Source organism: Ailuropoda melanoleuca, chromosome 17 (genome assembly GCF_002007445.2).
Source record: "Ailuropoda melanoleuca isolate Jingjing chromosome 17, ASM200744v2, whole genome shotgun sequence".
Lineage (NCBI taxonomy): Eukaryota > Metazoa > Chordata > Mammalia > Carnivora > Ursidae > Ailuropoda > Ailuropoda melanoleuca.
In genome coordinates, this window is record NC_048234.1 from 11457816 (window position 1) to 11470783 (window position 12968).

The 12968-nt window shown below is 59.1% G+C and overlaps 1 protein-coding gene across 1 annotated transcript in view; it reads right to left on the reverse strand.

Annotated features, from left to right (window-relative positions):
- Window positions 1-958: 958 nt before the first annotated feature.
- Window positions 959-12968, reverse strand: part of LOC117796997 (sodium/glucose cotransporter 5-like) — a 32072-nt gene continuing 20062 nt past the window's right edge. Inside the window, exons 3-8 of the mRNA XM_034647288.1 lie at window positions 8236-8343; window positions 5679-5829; window positions 1859-2027; window positions 1470-1685; window positions 1196-1253; window positions 959-1075 (exon numbers count right to left, since the gene is read on the reverse strand). Coding sequence (XP_034503179.1) covers window positions 969-1075; window positions 1196-1253; window positions 1470-1685; window positions 1859-2027; window positions 5679-5829; window positions 8236-8343 — 809 coding nt within the window. The 3' untranslated portion in view covers window positions 959-968. The remainder of the gene's footprint in view (window positions 1076-1195; window positions 1254-1469; window positions 1686-1858; window positions 2028-5678; window positions 5830-8235; window positions 8344-12968) is intronic.

Consider the following 12968-nt stretch of genomic DNA (forward strand, 5'->3'; position numbering starts at 1 on the left):
CTGGACCAATGGACTGATTCCGGGTGGAGACCGACTTCTTGGCAGCCCCATGAAACTTCGGGCTCCACTTGGGTGTCCCACACCCCTGCCCCACCACGGACATTTTGGGAGGGGGCTGGAGGCCCATAGGAGGAGGGCAGTGACGAAAGACACAGAGGTGGCTGCTCCTCTCCCGAAAGGCCCGACACGATGGACAAGTTCCGTGGGGCAGACCCGGGGCACGGCCACTTGGACGACCTGTCTGCCCTGGCTCTCATGTGCTGGGGTCCAAGTTCTGCCCAGACCGGGGCCCCTGGACTCAGGGAAACTACAGGCCAGGTGGGAATTCAGGGCCATGGCTGGACTGGGAGGTCTAACGGCATATGGAATAGGACCCTGGCTTGAAGAAGAGTGGGGTGTCTACGCAGAATGTACAATCAGCAGCAGGTCAAGGGCAATGGCACCTGCCCAAGCCCGGGCACCTTTGGGAGCAGGAAGAGTGAGGGGGACTCAGCGCTTTGGATGCCAGGCTGGTGGTGGAGGGGGGCAATGAGCAGGGAGGGAGAGGAAGATCTCATGGCAGCTGGGAGCAGGGGGGATGCGGGCAAGAGCCCAAGGAGGGGGCCGTCGGCTCTCCCATCTCCCCAGGGCTGGCCGGAGACCCTTCAAGTCCTGAGCTGCTCCTGACCTGGGCCCGTGTTTTCAAAATAAAAACAGTAAAATGAGTATTAAGATGTTCATCAAAAATCTAATTTTTGTTGCCGTTAGGCCTACTTTGTGCGATTTTTGAAAGATCACGTTCTTTCCGTTCATTGCCCCCCTACTTTTCCAGGGCTCCTGCTTTGTGGCTCAGCCAGTCCCTGGACGCTGACTGGCCATGGAGTCGTGAGGGGAGTCCACAGCTCTCCGGGCCTCGGCGTCCTTGTTAGCGAGCGCGAGGGGGACCTGAGGACTCCAAGGGCTTGGCCTTCCTGCCCCCAGGGCCAGCGTCAGGCGAAGTAGGCGTAGAAGAAAATGTTCACGCACATGAGCACGATGGCATTGAAGCCACACACGCGGGCCCAGAAAGCGTGCTTCCGGGGTATTTGGCCATCACCTGGAGGAGGGGGGAGGAGGAGAGAGACAGGTGAGGGCCACAAGGCCACCCCTAGTGCCCCCACCTCCAGGACTCCTTGGGGTGGCAGTCGGGAGTCAGAGCCTAGGGCCACACGCGCACCTGCTTTGGCTCCCACGAGCACATCCTGTGCCAGCGTCCACCAGGTAAGGTTCTCGATCTGCAGAGAATGATCGGGATAAGGGTGTGGCAGGTCAGGGCTGGGCCCAGACAGGGGTAGGGCCACGGAATGGAAAGTGAGCAGCTGAGTTCGAAAAACGGACAGGGGCCAGAGCTAGAAAATTCTGGAGTCGCGGAGGGTCAGGGGTCAGAATGGGACCAGAGTCAAAGTTTGGGAAAGGCCAGGGGTCAGGGTCAGGGGCCAGGGCAGGCTCACCTGAACCCCCTGGGGGGGGGCCGTCAGGAGGCTCCCAGCCACGACCACGAGTCCACTGAGCACAAAGAGGACGACAGCAAAGTGCAGGTAGTGGATACTGCCGAGGATGGCCGGCCGCGTGTCCGGGTCACCGCAGGGGGGGGCGGGGTGCAGGAATTCCAGGACCAGCCTGGTGGCGCCCACTGCCAGCCCCACCATGAGGCCCCAGAAGGCCCCCTGGGGAAGACGAGGCAGGGCAGGTGCACCGTGAGGGGGAGGCCAGGGATCCCCCGGCACGCACACCAGGCAGCAGTGGGGGGAGACGGGACAGACGCAGCTCGTCCACGGGAAAAGGACGGAGCCTGCCCCCCATGTCCAGTGTGCCCCAGCCCTCCCCACCCCCCACCCACCTGCTCATTGGCACGCCGCCAGAAGATGCCCAGGACAAAGACGGCGGTCACCGGGGGGGCCAGGGAGCTGGTCACTGACTGCATATAGATGAACAGCTGGCCGCTATTGGAGTCCTGCAGGACAGGGATCCAGGCCACACTCACGCCTATGAGCACCACGATGACCAGCCTATGGGCGGGCGGTGGGCGTGCTCGTCCCTCAAGACTCTTCCTCAATTCTCCCCCATCTCCCACGGTCAATAAGACTTGCTTCCGGCTGTCCCCTGCCACCCCAGCTCCAGCCTCCTCCCCGGCCTCTGGTCTGCTCCTCGGGGGATGTGGCCAGCCCTGCCCCACCCCAAAGCCTTCTGTGGCTTTCTGACACCTGCAGGTACAACCCCAGACTCAGCCTCTCTGCTCCTTCTTGTCGCCCCCACCAGGACCCCCCCCCAGGCTCTCCCCTTTGTCCTCAAGCACTCATCCCACTTGCTTACTGTCCGTCTCCCCTTCTGGGCTGGAAGCCGGAGCCTCACGTCTGCAGCCCACCACGGCAGCCCCTGGCACACAGTAGGTGCTCCATAAATATTTGGTGGCTTCGAGAATGATCTGCCGCCCTCGCATTCCAGCCAGACTGCCCCCCCCTTGGCGGTTTCTCTAACGCTGGTGGGATCTGGCAGGAGCGGTGGCCTGTGGCTGGCACACTCCTCACGCCTGTAGCCCGGGGCTGCTGACCTTCTCCCCATCACAGGCTGACCTCTGTCCTAAGAGCGTGAGGGCTGGGGCCAGGCGGGCTGGGTCTGGGTCTGGGTTGGGACGTGGACCCCTCAGCTCTGAAGCCCAAGACCTCTGACCAGAGGAGCCCCTTTGCCTCCCTACTCTGTGTAGACTCCTCCTTTTGGCTCCCGCCTGCCTCCCCTCTAGGTGGGAGCCCTCCACCACAGAGACACGCTTCCCGCCCACCGGGAGCCCACCCAAGTGCAGCTCACTGCGCCAGAAGCCCAGACTCGGTAATGAGTGGGCCTTGGTCCCTTCCCAGCACTGAGAGCAGAGCAAAGAAAGCAGATGAGCCTGTTACCCTGTGCTAAGGGCTGAGCTGAGGCATGAACCCAGGAGGGCTTCTAGGCAGAGGTGTGGGGGGGCCTCCAGTCTTGAAGAGGTGTGGGGGCCAGCTAAGGAGACAGAGCTGGGGTGAGGTGTCCCATCTGCTCCTCCTCGGCTAAGTACCCCTCGCCCCTGTGTCCCGGCTCACTTGGACCCTGCTCACCCCCAAGGTGGGTGGTGGGTGAGGCCCCCTGGACCCTGGACAGGACAGCAAGGGCAAGAGAGACTGTGTGTGCCGCTGGGGTAGGTCCTTCCTGTCTGCCTGCCCGCCTGCCTCCCTTTCTTCCCTTCCAAGCCTGAGGGAGAGGGTGGAGGGAGGCTGTGCCACCTTGATTGAGGCTAATTAACCCTTAGCCTGGCGGGCAGGCAGGCAGGAACTGCCCTCTTCAAAGGCATAGGCGGGCTCCATTAACAGCGGGCCCAGCCCACCCTCCTGGCACAGGCTCCTGCATCCAACACTGGACTCAGCATCTCTGTGCGGGGCCTGGTCTCTCCAGAGGGGCCCGGACTGGGGCCCTTGCCTTCCCGCTGTCCTCTAGGCCTTCCCCTTCCAGAGGGACCCCAAACCCAGAGGCTGTTCCTTCTGCCTAGAACACCCTTCTCCAACTCCTCCCCTGGCTGACCCCCTGCTCCTCCAAGGCTCAGCTCAGGGCCCTCCTCCTCCAGGAAGCCTTCCAACCCCATCCCTTCCCGTGCACACACACGCTGCCATCAGGATGACTGACCGTCATCCCCGGGGTGCAGCTCTGGTTGCAGGAGAGCCCCTCAAGGGCTCGAGGTGGGGGCTTTGAGATCTTGCTGCGTCCCCCATATTGTTCAGCTCCATGCAGGCTACCAGGGAGGCATGGGGCACTATTTGTGGCCCGAATAATAGACAGAAGGTAGAATGGTAGACAGAAGGGGGGTAGCAGGGGAGGGAAATGGAATGAAGGAGCAGAAGGGCCCGGCAGTGGGGCCCGGCGCTGGCAAAGATCAGGGCCCCAGATGTGGGACTGTCACGGCCCCCAGGCCTGCGATGCCTCTTCTGGCCCCACCCCAACCTAATGAGACTGTCAGGGTCACTGGCGTGCCCCTGCCTGTCCCTGCCCCATGCTGGCCTCCTCCCCAGGCCTCTGGACGTGCTCTGCTGCCCCTCTCTCTGTAAGTCCCATATCCCCCTGGATCGAGGCTCCAGGGATGCAGGACCCCACACAATCCAGGAAACACAGCTAAAATAGTGTTGTTTTAGGCAGGAGGAGGCTGGAGGTGTTGGGAGGAGGAGTGTCTCGGTGTTTCAAGAGAGAGACGTGTTAGAGCTGAACCCTGGCCCACACCTAGCCTGGGATCCTTTCCACTTCCCCAAACTGGCAGCTGAGAGAACTGGGGCCCAGAGAGGGTGAGCAACCCGCCCCGCATCACACAGCCAGCCGCGTGCCCACAGGCAGGCTGGCAGGGCCTGGGTTGGGTGGGGTTTGACTTGGTAGGTGAGGTGGGAAGGAGGGTCAAGGGCCCCGTGGCTGGGGGTAGAGGGGAGACCAGGTTAGGACGTCGGCTTCGGTGGGGGGAGCAGGAGAGAAGCCTGAAGAGGCCGGGGACTCGGGCTCTGGAAAATTCTGTGAGACAAGGGCGGGCTTCCGGGGCCACGGAGCCACTGGGGAGTGGCGGGGGAACCACATGGCCGGGAGAGGAGGTCAAGGGGCCAGGAGCCTGACACAGAAGCATCCCGCAAGGCAGGAGGGAGAGGCTCCTTGTTTCGGAGGAGGCCTGAGCCGGCCGATGAGCTCACACTCGCCTGCTGAGTGGCGTGTCCCGACAGGGCCCTTCTGACAGAAGCTGGGCTGTTTTGCATCACTGGGACAACCGCCTGGAGCTCCGGGGGAGACCCCACCCTGAGGACGGGCGCCGTGGGCCCGGAGCGCGAGGCTGCGCTGTTGGTCAATCGAGGCACCAGAGGCTGGCCCCTCGACCGGTGGAGCGGGGGGGACGGGGGCTGCAAGGCTTGGAGGGAGACGGGCGGGTAGGACCCGGGAGACACTCAGACGCCAATCTCCCGTCACCCATTGCTGAGTGGAGGACCCCCCCCAGGTACTCTGCTGAGCACAGGGATGGAGGGTTGGGCCAGCCCCAGCCCCTGCCCGTTCTTGTGGGAGCAGGGGTGGGTGGGGGGCATCAGGGAGACACACGTGCTGTGGGAGGGGTCTGACCATGATCCCCTGAGGGAGGCTTAGAGGGGAGAGGGGCTCATTCCTTGGTCGGGGGTATCAGGGAGGGCTACATGGAGGAGGAGATGCTTGGGCAGAGTCTAGAAAGATTGTGGGGTGAGTCACTGAAGTGACAAGGAGGGGCAAGCAAGGTTGGGAGGAAACGGCAGAAGCTCAGGGGGGCCAGGGACAACTGTGGCCTGAGTGTGGCTGCCCTGAGAACTGGCTCTGGGCCCCCTTTGGGGCCGCTGGATATCGTCAGGAGGGCCAAGGGCTCAGACTGGGGGAAGACAGAGAGATCTCTGGGACAGCTGGGGAAGGGGGACTCTCCCCGGCAGCTCAGAGTAAGAGATACATCGAAGGTGAAGGCTGTGACCACGAACGGGTGACCAGAGCCACGTGGGACGTGGCATGGACCTTCCTACAACCCGCAACCTCCGACTTACCCCTCGAAGGTCCCCTCCAGTGGGGCCCCCCGGGGCCATCCATCATGTGGCTGGGGAAGCCCGTGTCCCCGCCTGTCCCCGGTGCCCAGCACACCCCTCCCCCAGCCACCATACCGGCCCACCAGCAGCAGCTCCCGCTCGCCGGCGCGGGGCCTCAGGCGCCTCCAGATGTCCATGGTGAAGAGCGTGCTGCTGCTGTTGAAGATGGACGTCAGCGACGACATGAGCGCGGCCATCATCACGGCGATCATCAGCCCCCGCAGACCTGGGGGTTGGGGACAGGGCCACGGTGACGGCACCCGGGAGCCCCTCCTGCCTGCGTCCTCCTGCCTGGGGCCCGGGAGCCCCTCCTGCCTGCGTCCTCCTGCCTGGGGCCCCACTGTCAGCATCGGCCATTCACAAGTCCTTGAGAGCAGAGCCCCCAAGGAAGGAGGCTGGAGGTGTGGGAGAAAGGCTCAGACACCAGAGGCTGGAGGCCAAGGGCAAATGCGGGGGGCGGGGGGGTGTACTTCTGGATTTACGGTGGGATCCTGCAGCGTGCTGGCCCCATCAGGACGGCCGTGATGGCTTCTGCTGTTCTGGGTGCACTTAGGAACACCCCATTTCTACAGAGCCTTGAAAGTGACAAAGCACTTTCACACCCAGGCCTGGATTTGATGGAAGCATTATTAACCCGTTTGACAGATACGGAAGTAGACGCTTCTAGCGGGAGGAGAGGTGCCCAGGGACTCACAGCGGCCAGAGGCAAAACTCTGGGGTGGGGTGGGGACAGGAAGGCCTGGGGCGGGACCCTCTGCTTAGAGGTCACAACCTGGGCAGGGTGCAGTGGCCTGTTGTGTGGCAGGCCCCAGCAGGCACAGGGGGTCCCCTTTCTTATTGGCTCTGTGGAAAAGGAGATGTGGTTCCCCAGGGGAGAGAGAAAAATCTACCCAGGGATTGGCTGAAAAACGAGGGAGGGGTCTTCATCGCGGTGGACGAGGCTCTGCTTTGCAAAGCCTTCTGGGAGTCATGGGCTTGAGAGGGGCTGAGGGTGGGGAGCCCTGAGAGACAGAAGGATGTTCAATTTCCAACTCAGTGCTGTGTGGCATCAGGCTAGACGGCTGCCCTCTCTGGGCCTTGGTCTGATTCTATCGCCAAGGCCTCTTGGACTTTTTCTTCAAGCGTCTAAGCATCTCCCCCCAGTCTCTGCAGATTCTCTGTCTGTCCTCCACCCCCTGCCCTAGGATAAACCTGACAAGGGTCCCCTCCCCTGAGGGATCAGCCTTCCTTGTGCTTTCTTTGCCTGGCCTTGGTTCTGCATCTGACCCGCTGTGTGACCTCCAGGCATTCCACGGCCCTCTCTGTTCGGTTATCATGCTGACTGGGCTGGGGCCCAAAGAAAGTAAGTTAGATCATGATTTTCCCCAAAACATTTCTCCATCCTGTTTCTCTTGCCCAGGGAGGTGTTTAACTTGGGGCTTATTCTCCACCCATTTTTCAGACAGGGAGCTCAAGGCCTAGAGAGAGGTTATGGCCCAACAATGGCTGGGCGTCAGCACTCGGAGCCTTAGCGAGCTCCCCTCCACCCCCCAGAACAGAAGAGGAAGGTGAGGCCCAGAGGTGGGAACCCACAGCGAGGCCAAGCCTTGCGCCAGGCCGTGTCCCAGCGTTACTATGTTTAATCCCAGCAACAACACGCCAAGGGGTGGGTAGGCGTCATTATCTCGAATTTACAAACGAGGACATTGAAGCTTCAAGCAGGGAAGTGACACGCCCCAAATATCTCCGCCATCGAGTGGCAGAGCTGAGATTTGATCCCAGGTCTGTGAACTCACATCCCCTGGGCCTCCACACCCCAGGAGGAAGGGAAAGCAGGGCAGGGCCAGAAGTTTCTAGAGGGGAAGCCTTGGGAGGGAGGGAGACACTCAAGGTCTGAGAATCTGGAGTTGAAACCAGGCTGCAGAGGGTCTCGGAAGGCTCAGCCTATCTCCTCTTTTTGCTCTGCTGGGACAAGAAATGTGGGAAAGGCCAAAACCTGCCCCCGCCGTCGTACCCGTTGGGGGAGGCAGGAGGTGTGGGGCTTATGGGGGCCCGAGGTCCTGATCCCAGCAGAGTCAGCAGTGGGCTTGCGGCCAGACAGACCGGGGTTCGTGTTTCAGCCACTCTGTCGCCATGGAGAAGTCACTTTCCCCGCTCTGTGCCTCAGTTTCCCTAGCTGTAAAACGGAGCTAACAACTACCTCGTAGCCGGAAGTGGGAAGCAGTTTGTCTTCACTCAAGGGATAGGACAGCACAGGGGAAGAGGACAAGCTCTGGAGGCAGATTATCAGGGCTGCGAACCCAGCTCTGCAGCTCATTGGCCACGGGACCTTGGGCAGGTCTCTTCAACCTTCCTGGGTCTCAGTTTCCCAATCTTTAACATGGGGATGCTAATAGCACCACTTAGGGTTCTTGACAAGATGGAAGGTAGTCCCATGTAAAGTCCTTGGAATCCTGCGTGGCCCGTGGGGGGGCCAGGTGAGTATTTTCCAGTATTATTACTGCCTCTCTTTCCTGATGAGTAAACATCCCACTTGGATGTCACACTGGATCCAGAGTGGCCTCCATAGCCCCCCGGTGGCCCTCGCCCTCACTGGTCCTGCCTCCCCGAGGTTCCACCACTCACCCTGCCCGGACCGCACCCAGAGTCTCACCTATGGGCATCAGTTCCATGACCAGCTTGGGGTAGGCGATGTTGGAACAGCCAATCTCAGCCCCGCAGGCCCGAAGGCACTCGGATGGCACCACGCAGCCCACGTCATCTGCGTCAGAGGGATGCCCAGAATGTTCCAGCTGGCCCAACCCGCCCTTCCGACAGCCCTGAGCAGCTGGGGTGGGCAAGACCCTGGCCTGGCCCTGCTCTGTCACCGCCTCTGACCCGGAGGTACGTGGTCCTGGGTCTGTTTCCCAGTCTGGGTCACGAGGAGGGGGCTGGCCTCAGAACTTTCTGGCCCCTAAAGCCTTGACTCTTTTCCTGCGTAGTGTCCTCTGTTATAATGCCTTCTCTCTGTCCCAGGCCAGGCCAGGGCACTCACGTGCAGTGTGGCATTGCCCACGTGAGCAGTCTGCTGTTAGAAGCCATCTGGGGCGCTGGTCTCCCTCACCCCCCTCCTGTCCCCAGCCTTTCTCCCCTGAGGGGCAAATGCAGGCTAGAGGGGCACGTTCCCCCACACCTGGGCTCAGAGCTTTAGGCCAGGGCCTGTCCCCCTGACCCCCCACCCAGAGCGGTCTCCAGCAGCTTCTGGAGGACCCTTAAAATACAGGGGGGCCGGATCACGCCCTGGTCAGAACTATCCAGTAGTTCTGCTGTCCGCAAGACCCTCCAGTAGCTGAGGCGCCAAGCTCCTCCCAGCTTGTCCCCTTCCTTGTCCCTGCCCCCAACCTTCCTCCAGCCACAGAGGCCTCCCTGTCCCCTGAGGCCTTCCCCACCAGCCCCTCTGCCCAGGCCTTCCCAGGATCATGGGCTCAGAAGTGACTCTTCAGTCCATCCCCTGAACCCCCCCCTACATTTTTTCTCATCTCTTTACTTGGGACCACTGGGGCCTGCTGGTTTGTTTCTTGCTCTTCCCAGTGGGAGGTGGGTGGTGAGCCCATAAGAAGGGGACGGTCTCACCGTGGCCCCCTCCTCAGCGGCAGGAGCAAGGCACACTGCTCACCTGTGGAGTGAATGCAAGATTAACGAGTATTGGTCTGAACCGTCCATCCGGGCCTCCAGAGCAAGCTGCCCCAGCAGAACCCTGTTGGGGGGCAAGAAGCACGGCCCCTCACTCCCGGAGCTTGCCCACGGCAGCCGGGCTCCCCAGCACCGTGAGGGAAAGGTGGTCAACCCCACATTCATATGCTTCTCTCCCAACGCCCTGCGGCCGCTGTCCCTTGGGAATTTCAGCAGTGGGCCCACGGAGCGAAGAGCGAAGGAGAGGAGGGTGATGATGGGGGAGGTTGGGAAACAGATGCACCCGACCAGCGCTCAGGGGAAAGGGAGGCCAGTTTGGGGGCTCACATTTCGATCTGGCAGCGGGCATCGGCGTTCCTGCGCCACGGTGCTCCCCTTGCAGACCAGGCACTTCTGAGTTAAGTACTGTCCCCTCCAAATGTCCCTTCTGAAAAGTCCCTCCACGGATGCCCAGCCCACTGCAGGGGGTCTCAGATCCCCTTCCTCTAAGCTAGCAGGTCTGGGGCAGCATCTCCCCATCCTCACTGAGCTGGCATCCCCGGTTGCTAGCCCAGCCCCTCTCCTGAGCTCCAGGAACCTGGGACATCTGCTGCTGTCATCCCCTGGCACCTCCCACTCAGTGTGTCCGATCAGACTTGTCCCCTTCCCCCACCTCGGCCGGGTAATAGCTCACTGTCCTTTCTCCTCCCCTCCTCCCGAGCCCCCCAGCCCCCAGCCCCATGGCTTCTCCTGCCACACCCCTGCCTACTTCACTTGGCTCCCTGCCCTGCGACTGGGCACCAGCCCCTCCCTGCCTCCCTTCCATCCTCCCCATCCTTGCAAAATTATACCTCTGCTCACACTACTTACTTCTCAGGAGCCCCCCTCCCCCACACTCCTGGAGCCCCTGGCTTCCCAGTGCGGGGGGAGGGGGGATCTTTCTGTGGTCTTTCAAGTCCTTGTCAACTGGTCCCAGGTCCTCCCATCCAGCGTGCATGCATCAGCCACCCTTACCTGCTGGGTTTTCTCATACACACCCAGCACTTTGCCGCCTCCAGGCCTTTGCAGACGAGGTCCCCTCCTCCCAGGACTCTGTCCTACCCTTGTTTACCTCCTGCTCCCTGGCCCATTGCAAAGGGCTGGTCCACGGAGGCTTTCTCTGACTCCCTGTGCACCGCCCCCCCCCCACCCCAAGCTTGCAAAGCAGCTTCCTCTCAAAGGCTCCTATGGCCAAGGATTGAATCATGATAGTTCGTCTACGTTATTTTACCTCCCCCACCAGACTGGGAGCTCCCCCAGGGCGGGACACTGGGTTTGAATCACCTCCAGGTCCCAGGTATCACTCAGTTGCAGGCTGGGCCCAGAGGAGAGATCCTGTGAACATTTGTGAATGAATGAGTGAGTAATGGAGTGAATGGTTGTGAAGGAGGATGCCAGGCACAGGAGAGGAGGAGGAGGAGAGGGGAGGACGATGGATGCCAGAAAGAGCCACGAAGAAGTTCAGGTTCAGTTTGATCCAGCTGCAGCCCAGCAGCAGGCAGATGAGAACCTGGGACCACAAAGGGCATAACTCGCCTGGGACACACAGCTGGACCCAGGACAAAGCCCCAGGCCCTATGGCAGGACTTCGGGGTGGGGAGGGCACTGGGGTCTGGCACACAGAGGGCAGGTGATGGGCCCCTCCTGACACGTTCTGGGCCTGGACTGGCCAGCTGTGGCGCCCGGACCCAGCCCTCCTGGGACAGACAGGTGAGGAGTCACAGCTGCATAATGGCTCAGAAAGCCTGAGTCAGGAGATTCCAGCCAAGTTTATTCAGCCCATTCCAGGCTCTGGGCACGGACCTCTGCCTCTGGGCACCACCGGCTCACTTGCCTGAGTTTGTGCTGAACAGCAAGAAAGAACAACGTCTCCTTTATGGCAGCAGCAGGTGTCACCATTAAAGTCCCCTGCACGTGCCACACTCAGGAGTGAGCAGCCTCAGGACAGCGACGGCCAGGAAACTGAGCGGGGGTGGGGGCAGCTTGTGAGTTGGCCAGGGAACCAGCTTCTGTGGGCCTGGGAGCTCCCGGGCTGGGCTTTCCTTTTGCATCGGCACCGCTGTCCAGCCACGGCCCACACCAGAAGCCTGGGTGCTGCCCCTCCCCTCGTCCCCCATGTCCTCCCTCCCTGTGGCCCATACTAAGTCCAGCCACTGGGCTTGGGGACCGGATGAACTGCACCACATCCTTACTGCACCACCCTTCCCCTCTAACCCACCCTCCCTGCACGCAGCAGAGGGAACTTCTAAAACCACCAGTCTGCCCACCATCCCTCCTACTCACACACTTCTCTGGCTCTCCATCCCCCGAAGGAGGGATCACAAGCCTCTAAATGTGCCATTCATGGCCCTCTACCCACCTAGCCACTTTTAGCCACACCTCTGGGCCACTGTGTTTGCTGTTCCCTCTTTCTGGAATACCCTTCCCTCCTTCATAAACTCAGGGAATTCATATGCATTCATACTCTCAACCTGTGGATGTCTGTGCAGGCTTTGGGCAATATCCTTGTGGCACCAATAACTCTGTGATCTGTGACTTTTGCCAGTGTCTGTTGATGGACTGAATGACCCTTTCCCAAGGAGGACACTGGACATTAGACTGTAAGGGCTAATCAAATTGCTCCCCACTCCCTAACCAGGTCTGGCCCATCCCAGGGAGACAGTCCAGATATGGATGCTGCAGTAAGGAGTGGAAGAAAAGCACACAGACTTGGGTTTAAGTCCAACTATCCCGGCGCCCTGCTGTGTGACTCTGAGTGATTATTTAAGGTCTCTGAGGCTGTTTCTTCCCCTGTAAAGTCCTTCTGGTGGACATCCAGAGACCAAAACTCAACCTCAACCCAAATGCCACACCTGACACAAAAATTAATTCAAAATAGATCACAGATTTAAATGTTAAGATGTAAAAACTATCAAACTTTTGGGGGGGAAATAGGAGAAAATGTTCAGGACCTAGGACTAGACAAAGAGTTCTTAGACTTGACATCAAAAGCACTATCCATAAAAGAAAAAATGGATAAAGTAGACCTCATCAAAATTAAAAGTTCAGTGTGAGACACCTGTGAAAAGGACAAAGAGAAAAGCTACAGAACAAAATCAGTAAAGTTGCAGGATACACAATCAATATACAAAGATCGGTCGTGTTTCTATAACAATGAACCATCAGAAAGAGTAATTAAGAAAACAATCCCATTTATGATGGCATCAAAAATAATAAAATACCTAGAAATACATTTAATCAAGGAGGTGAAAGACCAGTATGATGAAAATTATGACACTGATGAAAGAAGTTGAAGATGACACAAATAAATGGGAAGATATACCATGTTCATCGATTAGAAGAATTCATGCTGTTAAAAGTCCATGCCACTGAAAGCCATCTGCAGATTCAATGCAGTCCCTATCAAAATTCCAATGTCATTCTTCACACAAATAGAAAAAAAAGTCCTAAAAATTTGTATAGGACCACAAAAGACCCCAAATAGCCAAAGCAATCTTAAGAAAGAAGAGAAAAACTGGAGACATCACACTCTCTGATTTCAAACTATATTACAAAGCTATAGTAATCAAAACAATACAGTATTGGCACAAAAACAGACATATAGATCAATAAAACATGATAGAGACCACAGAAATAAACCCACACATATAAAGTCAATTAATTTATGACAGAGGAGTCAAGAATATACAACAGGGA